The sequence below is a fragment of the Ovis aries genome, chromosome 7 (assembly GCF_016772045.2).
Source record: "Ovis aries strain OAR_USU_Benz2616 breed Rambouillet chromosome 7, ARS-UI_Ramb_v3.0, whole genome shotgun sequence".
Classification (NCBI taxonomy): domain Eukaryota; kingdom Metazoa; phylum Chordata; class Mammalia; order Artiodactyla; family Bovidae; genus Ovis; species Ovis aries.
Window position 1 is genome coordinate 57,960,090 of NC_056060.1, and position 24,110 is coordinate 57,984,199.

Genomic DNA, 24,110 nt, shown 5'->3' on the forward strand with positions numbered 1-24,110 from the left:
CCCTAACCTGATAATCTTTCTTTGTTATACATCCTAAGCAGACAGCACAATAAAGTTTAGAATAAAATACATAGAAATCCTTCATCTAAAAAGTACTAAACAGGTAGAAAAATGTGTCCCTTTTACCGTTTCAGATGGACTAAAAGCACAGGTGGCAGCTTCCAGATTTCTATCTTTTTTAGGGAATCCCGACGAGCTCTGCAATGACTGCAGTAAAACCTGTTGTTATCTGTGAGTTTTTCTTCTTTGGAAAATAACCTAAGGCAATCCTGGAGGCAAAAATAAGTAGTAGATAATTATTAACGTATTTTTTTATTACTGAGCATCTATTCAATAAATTACTTTGTCAGGCATGAGGAATAAACTATTTACAAAGCAGCTCCTGCTCCCCCATCCCAAACCCCCCGTCCACCTCCAGAGTTGTGATCTACTGAGGAAGCAGGTGGGAGGAGTTGATATGGACAAAGTGTGGAGAGTGATGGTGCTGTGCCCATGGAGGAGGGAAGACGTCTGCATGTCCTGAGACCATCACGGGGCAGCTTCTACCTGGTGGCTCAGGACGTTCTGACTAACAAGAGGCTAACACTAAAAGTGTCAACAAGCTCTCTAAATCACACTGCTGTTGTGTGCAAAATAGGATATTTATTTGATACCTCATGTAGAGCAATTTCTTATAAAAGTGTACCTGAATTAAAGTCAACATACAGTTTCCCAAATTAACTTCTAAAACTTCAATACAGACTTTGAAAAACATTATCAACTCTAAAAGAATATTTAATAGGAAAGTATTTCTTAAAAGGAAAATTTCTTTTAAAAATGCACATTTTCTTCTAATCTGCATAGGCCTAATTAAAACAATTTTTCTGTGAGTTTTAACCTATAAAATGTTTACAGGGATAAAAAGCAGAAATAAATTACCAAGTAAAGTACAACTCTATGTGCATATAAAAATTTTTTTCCTTCAATAAATCATTTCTCTCAATCTTAATTTACCTGTAATGTACATTTACTTGTAGATGCTAGTGGGAGAGACAAATACATGAAGGCCTCAAATGTCCTAGACTTTTTGTGACAGGTGAGGCACTGTACTGTGGACTTGAATTGACCCTGAAAAAGTGCAACAATGATAGATTCATTGAGTTGCTTATGTTTCTGCCATGCATGTTCTGCAGCTTTAAAGTCATCGAGATGATCATTATTTTCTTCTTTATGTCTCTTCCGATTATCAGCCTGAAAATAAGATGTAAACTCTGTATTAATACCTCAGAGTCAACGTTTAAATATAAAATTGAAAATATATTCAGTATAAATCTTGCAGATTTAGAAATTCTTATTAAAGGAGTTCTAATAAAAAAATTTGATGCTACAAAAAAATGCTAACCAAAAATATATCCCCAAAAAACCAAAACCCACTTTATCAAAAGAGCATAACTAGTTTCAATTTCTTAAAAAGTTTTTATTTAAAAAGCTGAAAAGTCTGATTTTGAAAAGAGAAGACATTCCACATATAGCTGGGAGTTAGGGCTACAACTTGATGTCATTGTTTCGGTCCTAGTCTCATGGATGGATACACACTATCTTCATAAACATACACACATAGAGACACACACATATACACATATATGTGTGTGTCTTTATGTGTATGTCTATGTTTGCTGGTAAGAAAGGTGATAGCAAAAGTATTTGAGAGGACAGCTTGGTGCTAAAAAGAAGCCATTGTATACAAAGAATAGTAACTTTTCACATGAATCATTTGGTCATATGGGTCACAAACACAGGATCTCTGACAACTGTGTTTACAAATTTACAATGTTTATAAATTCCTCACAATAATACAGCCTGTTAACATTTTCACAAGTAAATAGAAACTGTATATACTGCCATTCAAATAGTCGAAGAAGGCAATGGCACCCCACTCCAGTACTCTTACCTGGAAAATCCCATGGATAGAGGAGCCTGGTGGGCCACAGTCCACAGGGTCGCTAAGAGTCGGACACGACTGAGGGACTTCACTTTCGCGCATTGGAGAAGGAAATGGCAACCCACTCCAGTGTTCTTGCCTGGAGAATCCCAGGGACGGGGGAGCCTGGTGGGCTGCCGTGTATGGGGTCGCACAGAGTCGGACACAACTGAAGTGACTTAGCAGCCATTCAAATAGTAAACCTATCAGATGTATTTATTTTAAAGTTTCATGCCATAGTCCCTGCTGCTGCTAAGTCACTTCAGTTGTGTCCGACTGTGCGACTCCATAGACGGCAGCCCACCAGGCTCCCCCATCCCTGGGATTCTCCAGGCAAGAACACTGGAGTGGGTTGCCATTTCCTTCTCCAATGCACGAAAGTGAAAAGTGAAAGTGAAGTCACTCAGTCATGTCCGACTCTTAGCGACCCCGTGGACTGCAGCCTACCAGGCTCCTCTGCTCATGGGATTTTCCAGGCAAGAGTACTGGAGTGGGGTGCCATTGCCTTCTCCCTAGATTTGAATAAATTAGCAATGAACAATCAACAGCTATAATTTTAAATTGTTATAAAAATGAGTGCAACACTGAGCAACCCTAAAGCGCCTTTCCAACTTAGAAAAATACAATTTCTTACTTTATTAAGGTCTTCATGGAGACCATCCATTAGGAACAGAAGCAGTTCTTGTGAATCTTGCTGGCTGTATCCTGCAAACTGGTCATTGATCTTCCCAATGGTGATTTTAAAGTCTTTTGGACTGATGTAGCGATACTGTCCTGTCCACAGGGCTTTCATGATTATGCCAAATTCTTCCGCCACTTCACCTTTATGCCCCAACAAATTTGACCTTTGCAAACACAATTAAAGTTACAAAAAAACAAATTATAAAAAGCTAAGATATAGCAGGTTCTTGATATCAACATTAAACTATTCACATACTGTAATATGTGACCCTACACTAAAATACTTATTCATATATTTATCACCAAATACTTACCCGAATCTTACTTTGATGACACCCCTCCAAGTTGCTTATTCTTGGCTACCAGCCCTCCACGGTCTCCTATTCCTTACCAGTAGGCTCTAGTTTATGACAGTGCGGTTCTGCCTTCCTACACTGTTCCTTTCCTGTCTGTCCTTCACCAATCAGAGAAGGCTTTTCTTTACATTTTTCTTAAGAACAATGTTCTCTACATTGTCCTTTCCTAATCTGACATCTCTAGAGCTTGGTGGTAAGGAAATGTGGTTAGAGCACCATTTTAATATGATATTGCAGAAAAGTATGATATTTCTTTACCTATTAATATCATCCTGGTAACAGTTGCGGTTGAAATAATCAGCCAGATGTGGCGTATTACACAGGCACTGTAGTATTGAGTTCATGTAACAAGTATTTCCTAAATTACGAAGTCCAGTGAGAGCTGGTCCAGATCCTCCAAAAACAGGATTGAGGTTCCGAATTTGAGAAGCAGAAAGCCTTGTGATCTCAGCTTTAGGATAGCTTGTTGGCCTAAGGAAGAAAAAGTACACATGGCATCTTAAAATGCAGCGCATCTGACATGAAGGTTCATACTTCAAAGGGCAGGAAACTCCAGCATCTGTGTACCGTGGTATATGGTAATCCTGCAGATAGTTACTAAGTTAGGTCATAAGGTACTGGGTCTTAGAGAACAGTTAGTATCTAAGTGACACTGGTGACCCTCCCATGAGGATCTTTAACTTCTTACGTGAGCACATGTTTCTTACAGATACCCTGAGATACCAGTAGGTTCTCTGGTTTCTCATGAACAGGATGAGTGTTCTAACAGAGAAGGCTCTTTCAAATGTTTTTAAATGATCCCAGGAAGTCTGGCATTACCAAATGTTGGATTCAACCAGAACGCCAGTAACTGCGGCGCATGCACAGGAGGCAGAGGTTATCTGGGTGCTACAACCTGAAGTCTAGAGCTGGGCGGACAAATCCAGCAGCAACCGCTAGCCATGATACACTTACAGTTTTATAGCTCTTATAGTAGCCACAATTCAAAACAGCCACTACCATACTGGACAAAACAGATAAAGAACATGCTATCCACATGGCCACTGGACAGCACTGAACTAGAGAATGCCTACAAGACTTTTGTCATGCAGTGTATTTGACTTATATATGTAATTTTTAGAACTGTAAGGGCACTAAGAAAACTCCTAATTGGTAAGTCTGTCTTTTATTACTGATCCTAAGTATATCTCCACCTCTGAAAGGAATACTGAGAACAGATTAAACATATTCCAACCAGTTTTTGTTTACACATGGCTCAGGTGTATGCACTCTGTTCAATATATATTTAAAAATATACAAACTACATATGCTGTAGTTTTTTAAATTGTCAAATCAACAAACTTTATAAAAATGATGATTCAAGAAAGAATTAAACGCTTACCAGTTTTAATAGTGAGCCCTGAAATCTATAGATTTTCAGAATTTACAAAATCTCCTCCAGTTAAGCTTCCACCTGGCAGGGTAAATTCTTAGGAGGAAAATATATTAACTACTTTTGGGGGAAGTGATTCTGAAGAGGCCAAAAAGACAGCCTAGTTAGAATTCCTCAGCAATTAAGAGTGTATTTAACAAATCAAAATATCCCATTTATTTTCACCTCTATCTACCCTAAACCCCCCAAAATTAATGATCAGAAATAGTAAAGAGACTAGAAAACTATCTCATAAACCTATCAATCATAAGCCAGGAGCATTAGAGTATTCAATAACCGATAAAGCCAGGAATACATCTAAATGAGATGTTGTTTTGGGAAAACCTAAATGAACCTATTTATCAGCACTGGTGAACAGAGAAACAGAAATGCAATGCAGAAAAGGGAACAGAATAAGGATTAGAAGCTGATAAACACTATAATGCTTATTATTTTAATACATTAAGTTTGCCCCCATGTTACTGAATTTTTTTTTAAAAAGTTTGGAATTTTAAGAGCTACAACAAGACATTCAACAATCCTATAAATTATAGTCCTCAAAGGGAAATTTAGGGATCATACAAAGTTTATAAAAAATATCTCTCTAGTAGCACACTGTCTGAAGATGTAACAAGGTGCATACTTTTATGTCTACATCAATACATATGAATTAGTGAACGAATCACAGAATCCTTTTTGACATGTTTCAGTTAGTCTGTGACACTTGGGAGAAAAACCAAGGACATTTAATCCATTTATTTTTTTTCTCTACAGTAAACAGAAACAGCTGGGATAGCCATCCACAGAATTTTCTGTCTCCCTGATGTTAGTAAACTGGTATGTTTAGAAGTTTTCAAATACAGCAAATGATTCTGTTTCTAGAAGTTAGGATAAACTTACTTGTTTTCCCGATTAACTGCTGGAGTTACTGTTGGCCTCCTCTTCTCTTCCTCTTGAATGGCCTGGGTGATATCTGGGGAGGAGTAGGAGCGCTTCAGTTTAGACGGTTCCCTATCCCGCTCAGCAGGAATCTGTGGCTTGGCTTTATGAGTTGGAGGGGTGGAAGGAGGTGCAGATGAAGGAGCCATTTCCGGTGGATACATATGAACAGTGTTGGTAGGCGAATGATAGTAACGAAAAGTTCCAGTGATGGGATCAAGAAACTTAAGCGGGGGAAAAAAAGCACAGGTCAAAAAACAATGAACATTCAATGAACAACAACAAATAACTCGAAAGTATTCCACTACTAAGTTTACTTTTGGATTCAAATAATTTGAATAAAATGGTGATAATCACTTCTATAATTAAACTTTCAAAGAACCTTAGGTTTTAAAATGATACACTGTTTTTAAATGACATGCCAGGATGCTCATGTATTATAGCCAGCATCCCTGATTGGCTATCAAGAAATCTAAATGAGCTATGTCCTTTATAATGAAGAAACAGAGTCAACTCTGCGTTAGAGAAGATGCAGAATAAACAAGTTCATAATTTTTTTTTAAAAACCAAAACAGTGCCATGTAATTTCTTTCTGTGCTAATTTGGAGTTTTACCTTGGCCCAGCCTGATGGCAGTCCTGGTACAACCCTCCCCATTTCTTCACTTCTCGCTCTTGTCAAAGGCTCTCGAGACTAGTTTTAAAAAGAGAAGGAAAAGGAAAAGGATTTTTAAATTAAATTTTGCCATAGCAAAGAACCACAAACCTTGTGTTGGCTCCCCTTAATATTTTTTAAAAGATAAAGAACTATACATGTGTTCTTAAAGTCCTAAAATTATCACAGCAAGGGGAAGGAGTGTATGTGCATAGCCTATAAAGATGGTGGCTTCTCTAAAAAAAAACAACACAAAGACAATTTCACTTCTAAGTGTCAACTCCAAAGATAAGAAAATTTATTTCCACACAAAGACTTGGATGCAAATGTTCATAGAATTATTATTCATAATAGCCCCAAAGCAGAAGCAATCCAGTGTCCATCAAATGTGGTATATCCACACAAGGAAGATTATACAATGAAGAAAAGTCAACCTCTTCAATGAATGGTGTTAAAGATGCATCACACTTTTGAGCTATCTAGGCAAGCATATAGTTTTTTCCACATCTCTCTTTATTGAACAAAATAATTCAAAATATGTAGGTATTCTAAATTTCAGCATATAAAGAGCACTGACATTTTATTAATTTTAAAAACAAATCTGGAGTTCCCTGGTGGTTCAGTGGTTAGGATTCAACGCTTTCACTGCCATGGCCCCAGGTTCAATCCCTGGTCGGGAAACTAAAATCCTGCAAGCTGCATGAAACAGTCAAAACAAACAAAAACAAGCCAAGAGAGAAGACGTAAAACAAAAAACCCCAAAATATTTTTAAAACACGGTGTTGGAAAAACTGGACAGCTACATGCAAAAGAATCAAATCTAGACTATTCTCTCATACATATACAAAAATAAATTCAAAATGGATTAAAGACTTAAATGTAAAACCTGAAACCATAGAACTTCTAAAAGAAAAACAATGGAGGAACACTCTGACATTCGTCTTAGTAATAATTTTTGGCATATGACTTCTCAGGCAAAGGTAACAAAAGCAAAGACAGAAAAATGGAACTACATCAAATTAAAAAGCTTTTTGCATAGAGAAGGAAACTACCAACAAAATGAAAAGGCCACCTACTGAATGGGAGAAGATATTTGCAGACAATATATCTGATAAGGGGTTAATGTCCAAATTATACAAAGAACCCATACAACTCAACATCAAAGGAACAAAAATCTGATTTAAAAATGGGCACAGGATCTGAACAGACATTTTTCCAAAGACAGATGGCCAATACACTCATGAAAAGATGCTCAACATCACTGGTCATCAGGGAAAAGCATCAAAACCACAAGGAGGTAACACCTCACACTCATCAGAATGGCTGCTATCAAAAAGATGACATATAACAAGTGTTGGCAAATGTGAAAAAAAAAAAAGGAACCCTAGTATAACACTGTTGATGGGAATGTAAATTGGTGCAGTCACTATGGAAAACAGTATGGAGATTGTTAAAAACAAATTTTAAACAGAACTACCATATGATCCAGCAATTCTACTCCTGGTTATTTATCCAAAGAAACAAAAACACTGATTAGAAAAGATATATGTATCCCTATGTTCATTACATCATTATTTACAACAGCCACAAATATGGAAGCAACCTAGATGTCCATAAATAGATGAATGGATAAAGAAGATGTACAGTATATATACACAATGGAAGATTAGCCATAAAAAAGAATGAAATTTTGTCATTTGTGACAACATGGATGGATCTAGTCAGCCTCAAAAGACAAATATATGATTTCACTTACATGCAGAATCTAAAAAACAAATGAACAAGACAAAACAGAAACAGTTACAGATGTGAGAACAAACAAGTGGTTACCACCAGCGGTGAGGAATGGGGCAGCGGGTGGTGGTGAGAAAAAGAAATAGATGAGGAAAATTAAGAGGTACAAACTTTCAGTTGCAAAATAAATGAGTCACATGGATGAAATATACGTTGTGGGAATATAGTCAATAGCTGTGTATCCTTGTATGATGACATAACTAGACTTACTATGGTGATCATTTGGAAATGTATATGCCTATGTTGAACATAGTATTATAAGTCATTTATACTTCAAAAACAAACACAAAGGAAAAAGGATCAGACTTGGTTATCAGAGGTGGAAGGTAGAACAGGAACTTGGAGGAAGGTAGTCAAACAAACTTCCAGTTATAAGTGGATATAAGGTACAACATGATTAATTAATGCTGCTATATGTTACATCTGATAGTTGTTAAGAAAGTAAATCTTAAGAGTTCTTATCACAATTTATTTTTTTACTCTTAAATTTTTTATTTCCATGAGATAACAATCATTATATTGTACATCTTAAACTTACACAGTGTTATATGTCAATTGTATCTCAATAAAACCGGAAGGAAAAGAATAAGAACAAAGTAGGATTTTAAAAAGCCCAAAACACTTAGTGTTCAAAAGGAAAAGGCATTATTAATGGTGTAATAGACCAAAAAAAAAAAAGCCCATGAAAACCACACATGATATTATTAGGTTAAAAAAAATCTTCTCTGGTAGGGCTGAATCTCTTTGCTATTCACCTGAAACTATCATAGCACTGTTTACTAACTGGCTGTATCCCAATAAAAGAAAAAGTGGAGCTCCCTAGTGTCTAGCGGTTACGATTTGGCACTTTCACTGCCAAGGCCCAGGTTCAGTCCCTGCTTGGGGAACTGAGATCCTACAAGTTGTGTGGGGTAGCCAAAAAGAAAAGAAAAAAAAATCTCCAAAATTATGAAAATCAATGAAGAGTAATAGCCAAGGGTAGGAAAAGGCAACATTAATGGGATTACTGCCAAAATTTTTGATCAGATGAATGAACAAACAAATGACATAGACTTGACAAATAAAACCATTACACACAAAGATAAACTGGCCATATTCTAAGCAGACACAAACTTCATCATATAAAAATCTGGCACCTAATTCCTCCATTGTGAGATCAGAAGATTATATTTCACTCTAGTCTTTTGATGATCACACATCAAGCATAAAAATGAAGAAAGCAGCTATTTATCTCAATTAACAAAAATATGTTGCATTCCATAGACGTGAAAAGCAATTCCAGTCCCAACCAATCAAGAGCAGGTAAGCAAATGTAATTGGATCAGTACAAATCTATCTTCTCCTAGAAAATCAACTGAAATGTCTACCCTGTTTATGGACTGCTACTGATGTCACTTTTTATGTACGTTTTCTTACACTTGGTTGGCAATTTGTACTGTTTCTGCTTACCTTGCCTGAACTCGAATCTCCTGCCACAGAGGCATGAGGCACATCTCCTGTTGACTTCTTCTGCACTTCTGGGGTTGGACACCTTTTCCCCCTATCTTCTACAGATTTCTTGGCATCGGTAGTCTCATGTTCACTTTTACTTTGTCTTTTTACTCCTGTTATTTCTCTGCCCCTCTTTGCTGAAGTTTCTTTATCTTCTTTCCTGGCCTGTTCACTTTCTTTCTTTTCCATTTGTTCTGCTTTTTGTTGCTTCTCTGTGACTTCATTTTCTTCAGCTTCTTGTTCCTTTCTGTCTTTTTGTTCTTGTTCTTCCCTCCTCAGTCTCTCTTTCTGTTCCTCTTGCTGCCTTTCTCTAAGTTCTTTTTCTTGTTTGTTTTTTTCCATTAGAAGAGCAGTTTCTGCGTGAATACGAGCTTTTTCTTCGTCCGTTAGCATGGCAGTTGGAGGGGGAAATACTGGTTTTGTGGAACGATCAGGAACAACTTTTTCACTCTGAGGAGACTGTTCCTCATGATCTGTACTTTCAGATTTCATTCTATGATCTTCAGGCAATTTGATTGCTGGTTTTTTACTACGATCAATCTGTATCAACAAATACAGAGAAAAACATCCTTCTGTTGAAATCCAGGAACACAATAACCTCAGTTCTTGATATCAAGTTGTGATAAAAAGAACCATCACTCTGTGGAGACAATATCTGCTAAAACATCTATTTGTAAATGACCTAATGTCAAGATTTCTCATAAGGCACTTGGCACTTACATCCTCTTGATTCCACACTTTCAATACCGTGATATGTTTTGTGTATGAAGATTTCATTCTATAACATAAAGAACCAGACCTGAGCACCCCTAAAGTTCCATTTCCACATACCCAACTGCCTACTCAGTGTCTTCACATGAGTATCTCACATATATCACAAACCTAATACATCCAAAACCGAATTCATGACTTCCCCCAACAAACGCATGGGTATGCCCACTATGCGTTGCTCAAATAAAAAAAACTCAAGAGTTTCATATATTTCAAATTTGTTTCTCCATTCTGTTGCCAGAGTAATCATTTTAAAACATAAATCTGACCACTGACTTAAAATCTTACTGTCAATAACCACTCACTGCACTTAGATTACATAGACTTAGATCTAAAAGTCTTGCCCTGCCTGTGTGGTCTCTCTTCTGCCTATACATCAGCCATACTTACCCTGCCCCCATCTTTAATCCCTCAAAGATGCCATGCTTCTTCCCAAGTCAGGCCTTTATACTAGTTGTTCAGCTAGATAATGCCCACAACATTAAGTTTTAGCTTAAATATCTCTCCCTTAGAAAAGACTTCCCTGATCCCTAAGGACCAGCTAAGCCTCTTGATATATGCTGTCATAATACTCTGTTCTTTTCCCTCTTAGTACTTACTGGGATTCTGATTAAACAACTTTAATTGTTTAAAATCTTCCCTATTAGCCATAAGCTCCAGGAGGGTAGAGACTGTGCCTAACAGGAAATAAAATGTTGCAGAGAGAATGAATAAAATATTCCAGAACAACTTCCATAAGAGATAAGATACTAATTAAAACCGAGCAATTACCTCAATTTAACAATATACTAACCCTACAAAATTGTTAAAAATGACCCTAACATCATTTCTTGAGATGTTCACTGAAATAAAAATGAGAATGTCTGCCAGTAACAACCTGTATAGTTCCTACAAAATGAACTGTATGTTTTTCCCATTAGAAAACACTATCACAAGGAATCATTCCTCTGCTCTTCTCTCTTTTTGCCTCTTCACTTAAAAAAAAAAAACTTCCCTGCCCCTACCCTTTTTAAAATTTATTTGTGAATAAAGTTAGAACAAACACTGTGAGGATGAGGTTAACAATAAAAGGTGAACAGGGATCAAAATAAATGTTTTCATCCACATTTTCCACTCATCTTAAAAGCATAGCTATGATCATGTTACTTTCAAGTTTAAAATTCTTTAACGATTTCCTTTCGCCTACAGGACAAAATTCCAAGAGAGATCAAAGTCTCTCTTGATGACTTCTGTCCACTTTTCCAATCTTATCTATCATCACACTCACCTCTCTCCGAGAGCTGTGCCCAAGCCTGTCAGAACTACTTACCAATCCCAGAACATGCTTTGTGCCTTTAGTCATAAAATTTTTCCACTTGTTTCTTTCATCCTTAAGTCCTACTCCACTCTTAAAGCCCAGATAAAAATACTACCTCCTCCATGAAGACCTCCCTGATGATACCGACTCTCAGTGAGAACTTCTCTTCTTGATGTATGTGTGCTCCACTGACTATTACACAGTACATATTTATTGATGCATATTATTGATTATATTAAATAGTACATGTTTATCAAGGTACAATTCATAAATTGTACATATCTCAGAAAGTCACACAGGGATTATGATTTAAATAACATGGTGATTAAATTGAAAGGAAGTGCAATGTCATAAGCTCTTTTTAAAATTTCTTAAATTTTCATTTTAAGAAAAATTATTCAAATAATTAGTCTTAAGATTTAATCAGAAATGTTAAAAGTAGGCCTTAAAACATGAACTGCTTTATTTTATATCCCCCCAAAATGACTAAATTTTCTAATCAGAGCCTGCTCCACAAACCAGATGTTCCTGCTAAGTCGCTTCAGTCGTGTCCGACTCTGTGCGACCCCACAGACGGCAGCCCACCAGGCTCCCCCGTCCCTGGCAAGAACACTGGAGTGGGTTGCCATTTCCTTCTCCAATGCATGAAAGTGAAAAGTGAAAGTGAAGTCGCTCAGTCGTGTCTGACTCCTAGCGACCCCATGGACTACAGCCTACCAGGCTCCTCTGCCCATGGGATTTTCCAGGCAAGAGTACTGGAGTGGGGTGCTATTGCCTTCTCCTACTTCAAATATGAAATATTATTTAAATATCTGAGAAAAAAATTAAAAATGCTAAAAAAAAATCTTACTGGAAAATACACAGGAAAGAATTAGTTTATCTTCCTTTAAATAAAATCTAATGACAAGAAAGATATTATAATTTTTTTAATTTTAACATCTTTTATGTAAGCTCTTTTAAACAATTATTGTTAAAATATGCCTGTTATTTATGTGTCAGAGTCTAAGGAAATCAAACTAAAGAACTATTTCAAAACCAAAATACTGACATCATATATCTATCATCTGTAAGCCAAACCATCTGGGAAAATACTATGAATTAAATTTATAGTAAACACCTGCAAGTGTTGTTCAAGGTCATTGTGCTAATACTGTCTTCCATTAGTATTGCCTATACTAAATGGACCCAGTTGGGTTTAAAATCCTTTCAATTTTCTATTCTGATATTGCTGTGGCAGTAAGACAATTCCATTGAAGTTTTTTTATGGCAAAAATGTACCAGTATACCAAAAATAGAGAAATATAGATTTTTTTCAATATTTTTCTTTCTAAAATATTGAAGGTATATATACACTACATACATATTTCTATACTATATCCTTAATATTAAAAGAAAAGACATAATAAAGTTAAAACATACCTGTGGAATATTCTTTAAAATAGGCACTGGCTGAATTATGGGTGAAACATCAGATTTAGAAGCAGCAATTGGTTCAACTGGAGCTGATATATTCAGTGGTCCCATTCTCTCATCTTGACTGTTTATCAATTCTGTATTTTCACTGATTTCTATAGGAGGTATCATCTGGGCAGTAGGTTTAGAAGGAACTGATTCTTCCAGTGAAGGGTAAGTGAAGTCCACTAAAATCCCCAAAAGATAAAAATGTTCTTGAAAGAAGAGCAAACCCCATAAACAGTACTTCATGTCTCATGCATGTTCTATGTCATAGTTAAACATGAAGTAAGCAGTGACAACCACAACAGTCTTAATGAACTGATAAACATTAACTTTCATACTGTGGACATCTTGTATTTTTTATGCCTAAAAGCAAACTGCTATCTAACAGGACAAATGCACACACAACCAAAAACACTACCCTGAGAACAGAAAAAATTTAATTTTTTACCAAAGCAATTTTAAACAAAAAACTTCACATACATACATGAGACAGACACCTCTTCATTCTTGCCTCGTGGGGGTGGTGTAACTTTAGCATTTGTTGTATACTGTGGATAACAAAGGAGCCAGTTTTCATAGCCTCCTTCTAAAACCAAAGGTTCATTGCACAGGACAGCTTTACTTTCCCACTATAAAATAAGGAAATAGTATGTTTAATAATATGGCAGCAGTCTCTTGACAGCTAAAAACACAACAAACCTGAATATTAAACTGTTCTTAAAAGATCCATTTCTTGTAAATGATTATAAAAAAAAAGAGACAGATGAATTCAAAATTCAGCATTTAATGAAACAAATGGATAGATCAGGTTTTTAAAATCACACAAGTAATCCATGATCTTAGAAGAAAAATAGGAACACAACATACAATAAAAATATAACCTCATCATCCAGAAATAACATTTTAGTTTATTCTTACTGTTTTCTATATATACTTTTCATTTTTTAATAAAATAATGAAACTTATGCTGCTTTTCTTTAATACGATCATCTATTATCCATAAAGAGCTATAACATCATCTGTAATGACCAGATAATATTGTTTTATACAGATACCTACATACACACACACACACCAAAACTGAATCAACAATTACTGATTATAATAACTGTTTCAACAATTATTATTTTTCCTATTTAATTATAAAAAATGCTGAGATAAATACTAAAGATCCTATGCTAAGTCACTTCAGTCGTGTCCGACTCTGCGACCCCATACACGGCAGCCCACCAGCCTCCCCCATCCCTGGGATTCTCCAGGCAAGAACACGAGTGGGTTGCCATTTCCTTCTCCAATAAAGATCCTATACACATACCTAATTGACTCCATTAGGAAAAGTTCCCAGAAGTAGAGAGGGTAGGCCAAGAACATTTTAAGGCTTTTAATACATACTGCTCATCTTTGAAATGAACTTTAAAAAATATGTTTGTGTATTTCTGTACAAAATTTCCTAAAACCATTGGCTTAAAAGATGCCATCAAACTGCCCTTCAAAAGACAATGTCAGTTTACACATTTACCATCAGTGTATGAGAATGCCCATTGTAAGTCTTTATAATTTTTACCAAACTGGTGGACATAAAATGAGTTGTATTAGCATTTATATGTGACGTTTAACATCTTTTAATACATTTATTAACCCTTTATAGTCTATGGTTTACCTTAATCTCATCTTTCGCCCATTTTTCTACAGACTGCTATTTTTCTTAGTAAACAGTGAATGTACTCTGAGTATTAAGGAAAATAGGTTTTTGTCTTGTTACAAATATTTTCCCTGACTTTTTATTTGTGGTATTTTCAGTACAGTCAAATATATGAGCCTCTTTGGTTCGGGATCAAGGTAATAAAAACATTTATCATGGCTTTTCCTGGTAGTTCATTGTTTCAATCAACATATTTATGTCTTTTACCCATTTGGAATCTAGTGTGGTCTAAGAAATAAGGTAGAGATCCTCTTTCTTTTACTTTACTGGCTAGCCAGCTCTCCTCAAACCAGTTATTTCAATCCATCTTTTCCTCACTGATCTGTTATGTCATCTTTATCATACACTAAACTTTACAGGTACCTCTGGCTTACCTTTATGAAACTGTCACTTTTTTACTGAGAAGTAGGTGAATACTGGCAGTTTCATATACCAGCCTATACCTGGCTATATTCTGTGATTTCCTGCTTTGAAGCATGATTGTTTCAAGGCTTTTAAAACTGCTCTCCTGGAAGACAATGTTCCATCAACTGACCCTCCTACCAGCACACTGAGTTTTATTCTTACCACATGCTTACCAGCATTTAGTGCTATTTAATAATTTAACATATTAAACCAAGTATTACTTTTATCCTTGTTAATCTGATCACGACAGTGACATTAACTGTTTGAATTTGCATTTCTGATTACTAGTCATGTTGATATTTTTATTTTTGTCACTTTCATATCTTCTGTTTATATCTATCTGTTTCTACTACTTCAACATTTTATCTTAAGTAATCTTATTTATTCGCAAAAACTCTGCAGATTTTAGGTGTTCTAAATCAGTGCCATATCTGTTACAAATATTTTTACCTTCTGCCTTCAAATCATTTTTTCACACTTAAGTTTTTATTTTATTGTTGTATCAGTCTTTTTTCCTTAATGATTTCTTCCTTTATGTTTCATAACAAAAACATCATTTTCCAAATAATTTACATTTCTGGAAGTTCTAATTATCCTACTGTTAAGATAATTTTAATATTATTCGGTTATTCAAAACTAGTCTTCTAAATCTGAATTTTTTAAAAGTCTATAACCAAAGCATGATGGATCTTCATGTCCTTAAGATAATCAACTAGTCAACATACCTTTCTAACAACCAGAGAAGGCTTGCAATTACAGTGAACTAACAAGGAAACTTGCTAACCTTGAAAAGTGCATCTTTCAGACTCCGTAGAGTTGTCCCAAGTTGTAAATCTTTTGCAGAACTAAACCAGTCAAGAAGGACCACATAATCCACAGTCCCCCTCTTCTTCCATGTGTCTTTAGAATCATCTGGGAGGTTTGCTTCAATCCAACTAGCAGTGACTCTGAAATGTATTAACATTTGTATTGGGGCAAAAGTAGACAAGAGGTCCTAATATACTGTTATAAGACACCAAGTTTTGTTCCACAGTCTTTATCATACCATAGCAAACGTTTTTTCTTTTTTTTTGGCCATGTCATGGGGCTTCTGGGGTTTTAATTCCCCAACCAGGGACTGAACCCAGAGCCCTTGGCAATAAAAGCAGAGTCCTAACCACTGGACCGCCAGGGAACTCCTCATATCATAGCAAAGTTTCCTTTCTAAGGTCAGACTATATGTTAAGAATAGCCTAAAATGTTTAACACCTTCACTAATGCATAATATTAAAACATATTTTAGTAATTATTAGAGGCTGAAAGAAACAGACTCATTTGACCCTTAATATTAAAAAAAGAAGTAGGGGGCAAAAAATGAAAACATAGGAACTCGTCTGACTACATCTCAGTCAAATATAAATAATGGGGGACAGGGGGTAACACTTTTATATTTCAGTTCTCTTATACCTATACAGATAATTAATACGTAACCAAATAACAAAATGCTTATTTAACAAACACATACAGCATTTACCATGTGCCAGGTACTAATCTAAATGTTTTATTCTCATTGACTCTCACTAGATCCTCACTATACTCCTATAAAATAGGCATGATTATCCTTATAGATGGGGAAACTGAGGCACAAAGGGGTTAGTATCCAAGGTTACAGTTGCCGCTAGCTCACATGTACACTCTTAATTGTTTTGCTGTGCTGCCTGCTACATCATCACCTGTGAATAATACCAAGTCTACACTAAAGCATGTTCTTCACTTCCTACTTCACTCACACAAAAGCTTAAATTCTTACCTAAAGAGCCCCAGTGCATGGCTCCTACCTCAAATCCTATTACCCGAACATCCTTATCACTGCTTAACTAACTTACTCCCCTCAGCTCCACTGCACCCTTGGCACTGCCTTGTGATTCCTGGTTTATGCAGGCATGCTCCTGCCTAAGCACCTCTGCTCCTACTGTCCCCTCTCTCTGGAACTCTCTTTCCTCAGGTAAGCGCATCACTCGTTTCTCTTATCTCAAGGTTAGCTGAGGGATAGCTTCTCCATGAAACCTTCATGGATTAAAATGTTTAATACTCAGCCCAACATACACACTGAACACAGTCATCTCCATAGTGCTTATCAGTGGCAGATGTACATTTTGAGGTTTACTGTCTGTCTCACCTATCCTGTTAAAATATAAGCTCCACGAAGCAAAGATTTCTGTCTGTTCAGTGATTTAGCCCCAGCTCTTAGAACCACAGTCACTCAGCCCATCATGAGTGCTCAGTAAATATCTGCTGAAATGATGGAATGAATAATACAGATTTGCACCTCCAGGTAAGGAACTCCACATTATTCCTAGCAAAGCACCTAGGCATTTCAGTATTTAACTGGTGATGCTGGCAAACTGGGCAGAAACTTGTATTCTAAGCAAAACTAAATGGTTTAGATAATTTAAGAGAAAAAAATCCTGTTCCTATATTATAATGTTGGTTACCATATTTTCTAGGAAATAAGGGGAAAAAAGGAAATACAAAATACTGTTTTATAGTTAAATCCTACTTGATATACAAAGATTAGAGATTAAAAGGATGCTTGGTCAACAAAGGAGGAGGAAAACTGAAACATGATATTCTTAAGGACAATTTCTGACTCTAAGGATTATTTGCCTAAATACACTTTGTCTAAAAACTCACTAGTATTCTTCAGAACTCTAGTTTAGAAAACAATAAAATCAGTCAGTACTCCTCAAACTTCAGTCTTTCACATACCCCCTTCACAAGCTGCTACAACTCTGCTCTCCTTTGTCCACTGTGTAATGTTTTAACTATTTAATTGAAAGTGAACCTTTACTTGAATTGTTTTTAACAGGAAAGCGTATGTTCCTATATGCATGAAAAAACAGCATCATGTCCAATAAATAAAGGATAATCCTAAAAGTAAATAAAACAGATCAGTGAATTATGCTATGTTCACATAATAGATCACCAAATAGCAATGAGGATAAACAAATTACAGCCGCACACAATAGTATACATGACTCACAAACATAAGGTCAAGTATAAGAAGCCAGACATTAAAGACTTTAGATTGTACAATTCCATTTATATAAACTACAAAAACAAATCTGTTGGTGCTTCCCTTGGGTGGATGGGGGATATGGGTAGCCACAGATAGGTAGCATAAGGGGGGCCTCCTAGAATGATGGTAATGTTCTGTTTCTTGGTCCAGACACTAGCTAAATGGATGCATTCAGTTTTTGAAAACTGACTGGGCTAAGGATATTGTTACCTGTAGAGAACTCTGAGGCCTGCTCTCTGGCAAGAAGGGGATATTAACAAATACTAAAAAGGAAAGCTAGCACCAAACTGAAACATCTTTTAACTAATTCAGAAGGATTGAAACAGAAATTAAAAGGTAATCATTTTCTTAGTATGCAATTCATTGATCTTTAGTCTTGAATCTAAACTCACCTTGAGTTTCACATTAGTCAAATTCTCGCATTTTGGGAAACAGTTAAACTCAACAAAAGCCACCAGCATTCTGTTAGTATAGGTAAGACCATTGAAGATTAATCATAACTCTGTCTTTTAAAATCCTAGAAAAAATATTCATACCTACTTGATTAGACTAGGCACTCTAATCTCATTTTTTTCCTTTTTTAAAAATTCTTATTTAAAAAAATTTTTCTTCCCCCCACCCCGTTTGTCTTTCTTTCTAATCTCATTTTTAAATAGCATATTTGCAAAGCACTCTATTCTTCAGGTTGAGCAATTATAAGCCTCTGCAATGTGCTAGAAACTGTGCAAATTTTATTGCTTAACTTTAAAAATGTTTCTTTTTAAGATTCCTTAAGTTATACCATAGATTTTAACTAATCCAGTACCATAAACTAAGACCTAGATAAGTTATGTAATTTTTATAACACTCATAGTAATGAAAATAGCCACGGAACTGGAGTTTTAGCTCTGTCACTATTATAATAATAGTTTCTAATATACAGTATATTCATGCAAGTAACTTTAAATTCTTTTACAGGTTAAAGGCTTTTAAAATAGAAAGAAAGAGATTAGTAGGTCCTTACTAGTGCCAGGCACTGTGCTAAATGTATGTTTATGTAAAATCTGTCATTTAAACTTCTCAAACCTTCTCAGATATGTTCTATTATTATCCCAGTTTCACAGATGGAAACATGGGCTTAGAGAGGTTAGATTACTAGCTAGAAGTAATGAGGCTAATAAGTGACAGAATTACACAGTCTGAACACAGCCTGATTTTATAACCCATATTTTTTTCTTAATCACTTAGCTAACCTGCTACTTCTTCAAGAAAGTATTTATGTACTCTCTTACCACAGGTAATAGTATGGGGAACTTAAAAATAGAAAATAATTCAACTAGTTTATGATTTTAGTCATAAAACTAGTATCTACTAGTTTTGTAGATATGATTCACAAGCTCAAAAATAAAAAACAGGAGCAATTACTCAACAAACACCTGGGTAAAGCAGACATACAAAAGCAGTTTCATTCCTCTTCCAATAAGGCTCCAAATGCCACAGACAGGAAAAAAGAGCCAAACCGGGATGTCTTTTACACTACCCTACAGAAAGGGTAAGGTGTGCCACTGAGGAACAAAGAATGAAAAGCACCACAGGAAAAGAAAAGACTGCCACATTTAACATGGATGCTAAGCTGCAACATTTACTACTGTCCACAGTTTACCATTTTATCTAAATATATAATGACTCACCCTGGACTGATGGCTTCTTCAGGAACACTGAGAGAATCTGAAATATGGGAATCCAGATAATCCTGCATTCTCCGAGCATCCATTATAATCAAGCTGATGTTTTTATCCATCATCATTGTGTATAGCTCCTTCGCTGTGATTGCTCCTTGGAATTGATAGAGACAATATAAGTGACAAGAAGCACCCAGTTCCACGTGCTATCATATCACTGACCACACGGCAAGCATAGTTTTTCCTGGAAGTGTCGTATACTTGCTGTCCCATCACATTATTTATTACCTTTTAAACTAACTTTATATACAATTTGCTTTTGGCATTTATCAAGAAACTAGTTCAAAGCTTTGTTTATAAAGACTTAAATACCAAAACTTGCTGGTGATATTACAACTACATCTGGTGCTGGCTCTGTTGCTGTATAAAATACTAATAATTTGTGTCTCATGAAAATATTCTAGTTTAAAAAATTAAGTCATTTGAGAAATGTCAACCAGAAAAAAAATTTATGGATCAAAAGTTCTTGAAAGGTTCTAAATTTTTTACAAGTCTCCTTGGGGTCTTTTGGTGGCTATCTGAAAACCTTGTAGATTTCCTAGAATAATAAGCCAAAAGTTTGTTATCTGTGTCCCACATCTGGGGTTGGTCACCTGTTTTCACTGGAACACAGCTACACTCATTTGTTTACATACTGTCTATAGCTGCTTTCATGCAAGGGCCACAGGGCTCCTCAAGCATAAAATATTTAATATTGAGCCCTTTAAAATTTAGCCAAAATAAATAATCCCTATGTTGCTATTTTCCTTCCAGGTTCTACCACCTGAAGTGAAGATTAAAAAGTACTACCAGGAGGCTTAAATATGTACAGAACTATTTCATCTGTGGGAAGAACATAGTCACACTACCTCCAAAGCTAAAATTCCCAGTTGCTAATAACCATCTGACTTCCTCTTCTAACCACCAAGATCACTTTGACATCAAAACAGTCTAAAGAGTGAAAACAAACCACCAAGAAGGGTTAAATCTAAGCAGGGTGAGATACAAAAGAACATATGGATAAAAACTAATCTTAGAATGAACTGGGAACAGCTTTCAGGAAGATACCTCACTACACTCAGTTTTACTCTTTTAACTGTTGTATGGCAATATTTTAAATAGATAATTTTAGTGTTACAAACAATCACTGTTGAAGTTAAATCTTTTCTGAGAGAGGAAAACTTAGGTAACTGCCTAAGTCTTATTGTTTAGGTCACACCCTTGTTCCTGGCACGTCAACACCACCTATGGACATCCAAATTACTGGTTCAGAATTTTTTTGAGGGGAATGAAAAAGGCTTTGAATAATTAAGTCTACCACTCAGAGTCATAAGTACTAACAGTTACTTATATGACATTTACTGTGTTCTAAGAGTATCACATGTATTAACTCAATCACTCCTTACAATAACCCTAAGAAATAGATGCAATTATTATCCCCATTGTATGGGCCGGGGGGGACTGAAGTAGAAAGGCGAAGTAATAAGCTCAAAGTGAAACTCAGAAGAGTGTACTCAAACCTGAGAAGTCTGACTTCTGAGACTCCAGGCTCTTAACCACTATGCTAAGGTACATCTTGGGGAAAAAAAAATGACAAGTACCAACTGTAATTCTGATGTTTTCAAATGTATATTACCAAAAATATTCTCTATGATATCTAAGTATAGACTATAGTGCATTTTCAGTACTATTGTAGAAGTTAGGAAAAATGATAGAAACTCACATACAGATGAAATGAAATGCTAAGATCTCACTGTGTAAAATCTGAGATCAAAAGATCTCAATAATAACCTAAAAACTCCTTTCTGAACACACTTACCTTTCTCTGTAGTCTCATTTTTTTCACTCTTTTCACCATTTATCTATTTCATAGGGGAAAAAAAGTTTAAACTTTAATGGAAACAAAAATTTTTACAGAAAGAAAAAGTCCAACTTTAATACTTTGAAACTGAAAGACTTCTAGGAAATGCAATGTGCAGATACTGGCATTTTATAAAAATACAGACGAACAGTAATGGCATTATCAGACTACTCTGACAACAGCTAAAACAACTAGTAACATCACATTCATATATCATTTCCTCAAAATTTTCTCCAGTTAAAGGTGAAATATAATTTCAAAGCACAAATTATTAGAGAAATTTAGTCTTTAACTTAACAAGACAGCACTTCTTATTGTGAAATAAAAATTCCATTCCCTTCAGCATCCTCCAGTATAGACTTAAAGGAAAATGAATTAATACAAAATTTTATAAATTTGTATTTCCTAACCAAAATAAAATGGGATAATTCTCTAAGGCAGTAGTCCCCAACCTTTTTGGCACCAGGGACTGGTTTCACAGAAGACAATTTTTCCATGGACCAAGGTGGGGGTATGGATGGTTTCAGGATGATTCAAGTGCATTACATTTATTGTGTATTTCATTTCTATTATTATGTCAGCTTCCACTCAGATCATCAGGCATTAGATCCCAGAGGCTGTGGACCCCTGCTCTAAAGTACTAACTTATTTTGCAGATGGGAAAATTAAGGACCCACAAGCATTTATAGATCTATTTCTGCATCACTAAAAGTAAAAAAAGAAATGTGTATTATGTGCCTCCTAATATGATATAATATAAAGTACACAGTATCACCTATAAAGCATTCTTGTCAAAAACAAACAAACAAACAAACAAACAAACTGAACCTGAATCTAACTGAGCTCTTAGGCTGAACTTCCAGCCTACAGGAAATACAGGAGACAGAGGAACAAGTTAAGTGACACAAGGAGGAAGTAATCAGATAAATCCGGAATGTGGTTCATTTTATAGAACTGATCTAGTATTAAAAAGCCAAATGCAAGAAATGAAAAATGAGGAGACTCAAGTACAGGATGCTATAGAGACTTAAGACACATTGCAACCAAAAGACAATGAGTAGACCTTGTTTGGATACTGATTCAAACCAATCAACTCTAAAAAATCATTATGAGACAAGTGGTAAGTATAAATATAGACTGGGCTTTAATTTATATCAGGGAGTTATTGTTAATTTTGTGAGGTAGGAAAACAGCACGGTAGTTATTAAGAAAAAGGTTCCTTTCTTTGAGTTGCATACTAAAATGTTTAGCCTGATATGTCGTCCAGAATTTGACTGAAGAAAGAGGTGTAGATAAAAACCATAGCAAACATTAGTTGATTATTGAAGCTGTGTTAACAGAATTTAATTGTATCCTCTTTTCAATATAAAATGGGTAAACAAAAGTAAAGAAAGATAGCCTTGCTGTTGGAAAACAGCAAAATCAAAGTTTAAAAGTTCCTTTCATATAATTATTGGGAATCTTGACTTTTTTTTATTAGCCATTTGACCTATAAATGAATATGTCTCTACAGCAGTACTGTTTATCTTACATTATGAGTTCCTAAAATCAAAAGATTGGATTTCTTCACTTCTTTTTACATGGTACCTAGCCCACTGTCAGAAGCAATTCAACTACTACTTCTTAATGAAATCAGTGATAACCCACATACAAATGATAGGTGAAAGGTACAAAATACTTAGGAAAAATTAAATTAGAAATTTTACATGAATTTCAAATGTGCTTAAGGAATTATATTTTACAAAGAATAGCTTCTGAGGAGGTTAAAGGCAAGGAGTTATAGTGATAACTGGTAGCTATCACTAACAGTTTCTGGCAAACAAATGATACAGCTAAAAAAACTACAAGTAATCATTGAACAAAATGGAACCAGAAGAAGACAAAGAGGAAGGGGAAACTGGGACAGAGAAAAAAAGAAAAAGTAAAAGGGAAAAAATAAGAACAGAAAAAAGGTTTCATACCAAAGAAGCAGTGTACCAAATCTTTCCCTAATGTAAATTACATTTATTAAAAAGGAAAGACCTTAAAGATCATCTATTTTAGACCTTCACTGGCCAAAGTAAGTCCTAAAACAGTTAAGCAAGACTTGATATGGGACCCGAACTCAGATATACTGAATCACAGTTCAAATGCCCTTTCCACAACTCTAGTAAAGTCTATAATGACTGCTAAAACCTAATAATATACACAACATATTTCTGTAGAAGCATCAAAAAAAAAATCTGGAGTCAACTAAAGCTAAAATTAATTAATTCAATTTCTAGTGAAAACACATTAAATATTATCCTTATTATTTAAAAAGAAAAGACATAGTGGTATTTCAATTCTTCTTAAGCAAATCATCTGACAAAAGAACCAGTCTTTCTAGCTCACAGAATAAACCCGAAATACCTTTTGAGTTTTGTCTTTGGCATCCAGTACATTTTCCAAAGAACTTTTATCTGATGTGCTATCATCCTCTCTTTCTGCTTCCTGCTTTTTCTGTTTCTGCAGCTGCTCTTTCTCCTGTCTGTCCTTTTCTTCAAGTTTTTTCCGAACTTCAGCTTCTTCATATCTAGTTGAAAAAAGAAGTC

General features: G+C 35.4%; 1 protein-coding gene across 4 annotated transcripts in view; it reads right to left on the bottom strand.

The window, feature by feature from the left end:
* USP8 (ubiquitin specific peptidase 8) overlaps window positions 1-24,110 on the bottom strand; it is a 50,494-nt gene that overhangs the window by 2,922 nt on the left and 23,462 nt on the right. For all 4 annotated transcript variants that reach the window (XM_012181569.4, XM_004010617.6, XM_012181572.5 and 1 more), the window contains 13 exons: window positions 23,929-24,091; window positions 21,496-21,538; window positions 19,647-19,791; window positions 15,703-15,865; window positions 13,296-13,440; window positions 12,773-12,993; window positions 9,244-9,825; window positions 5,962-6,039; window positions 5,309-5,571; window positions 3,256-3,468; window positions 2,595-2,805; window positions 994-1,230; window positions 127-269 (listed from right to left, as the gene is read on the bottom strand). In XM_012181569.4, coding sequence (XP_012036959.2) covers window positions 127-269; window positions 994-1,230; window positions 2,595-2,805; window positions 3,256-3,468; window positions 5,309-5,571; window positions 5,962-6,039; window positions 9,244-9,825; window positions 12,773-12,993; window positions 13,296-13,440; window positions 15,703-15,865; window positions 19,647-19,791; window positions 21,496-21,538; window positions 23,929-24,091 — 2,607 coding nt within the window. The remainder of the gene's footprint in view (window positions 1-126; window positions 270-993; window positions 1,231-2,594; window positions 2,806-3,255; window positions 3,469-5,308; window positions 5,572-5,961; window positions 6,040-9,243; window positions 9,826-12,772; window positions 12,994-13,295; window positions 13,441-15,702; window positions 15,866-19,646; window positions 19,792-21,495; window positions 21,539-23,928; window positions 24,092-24,110) is intronic.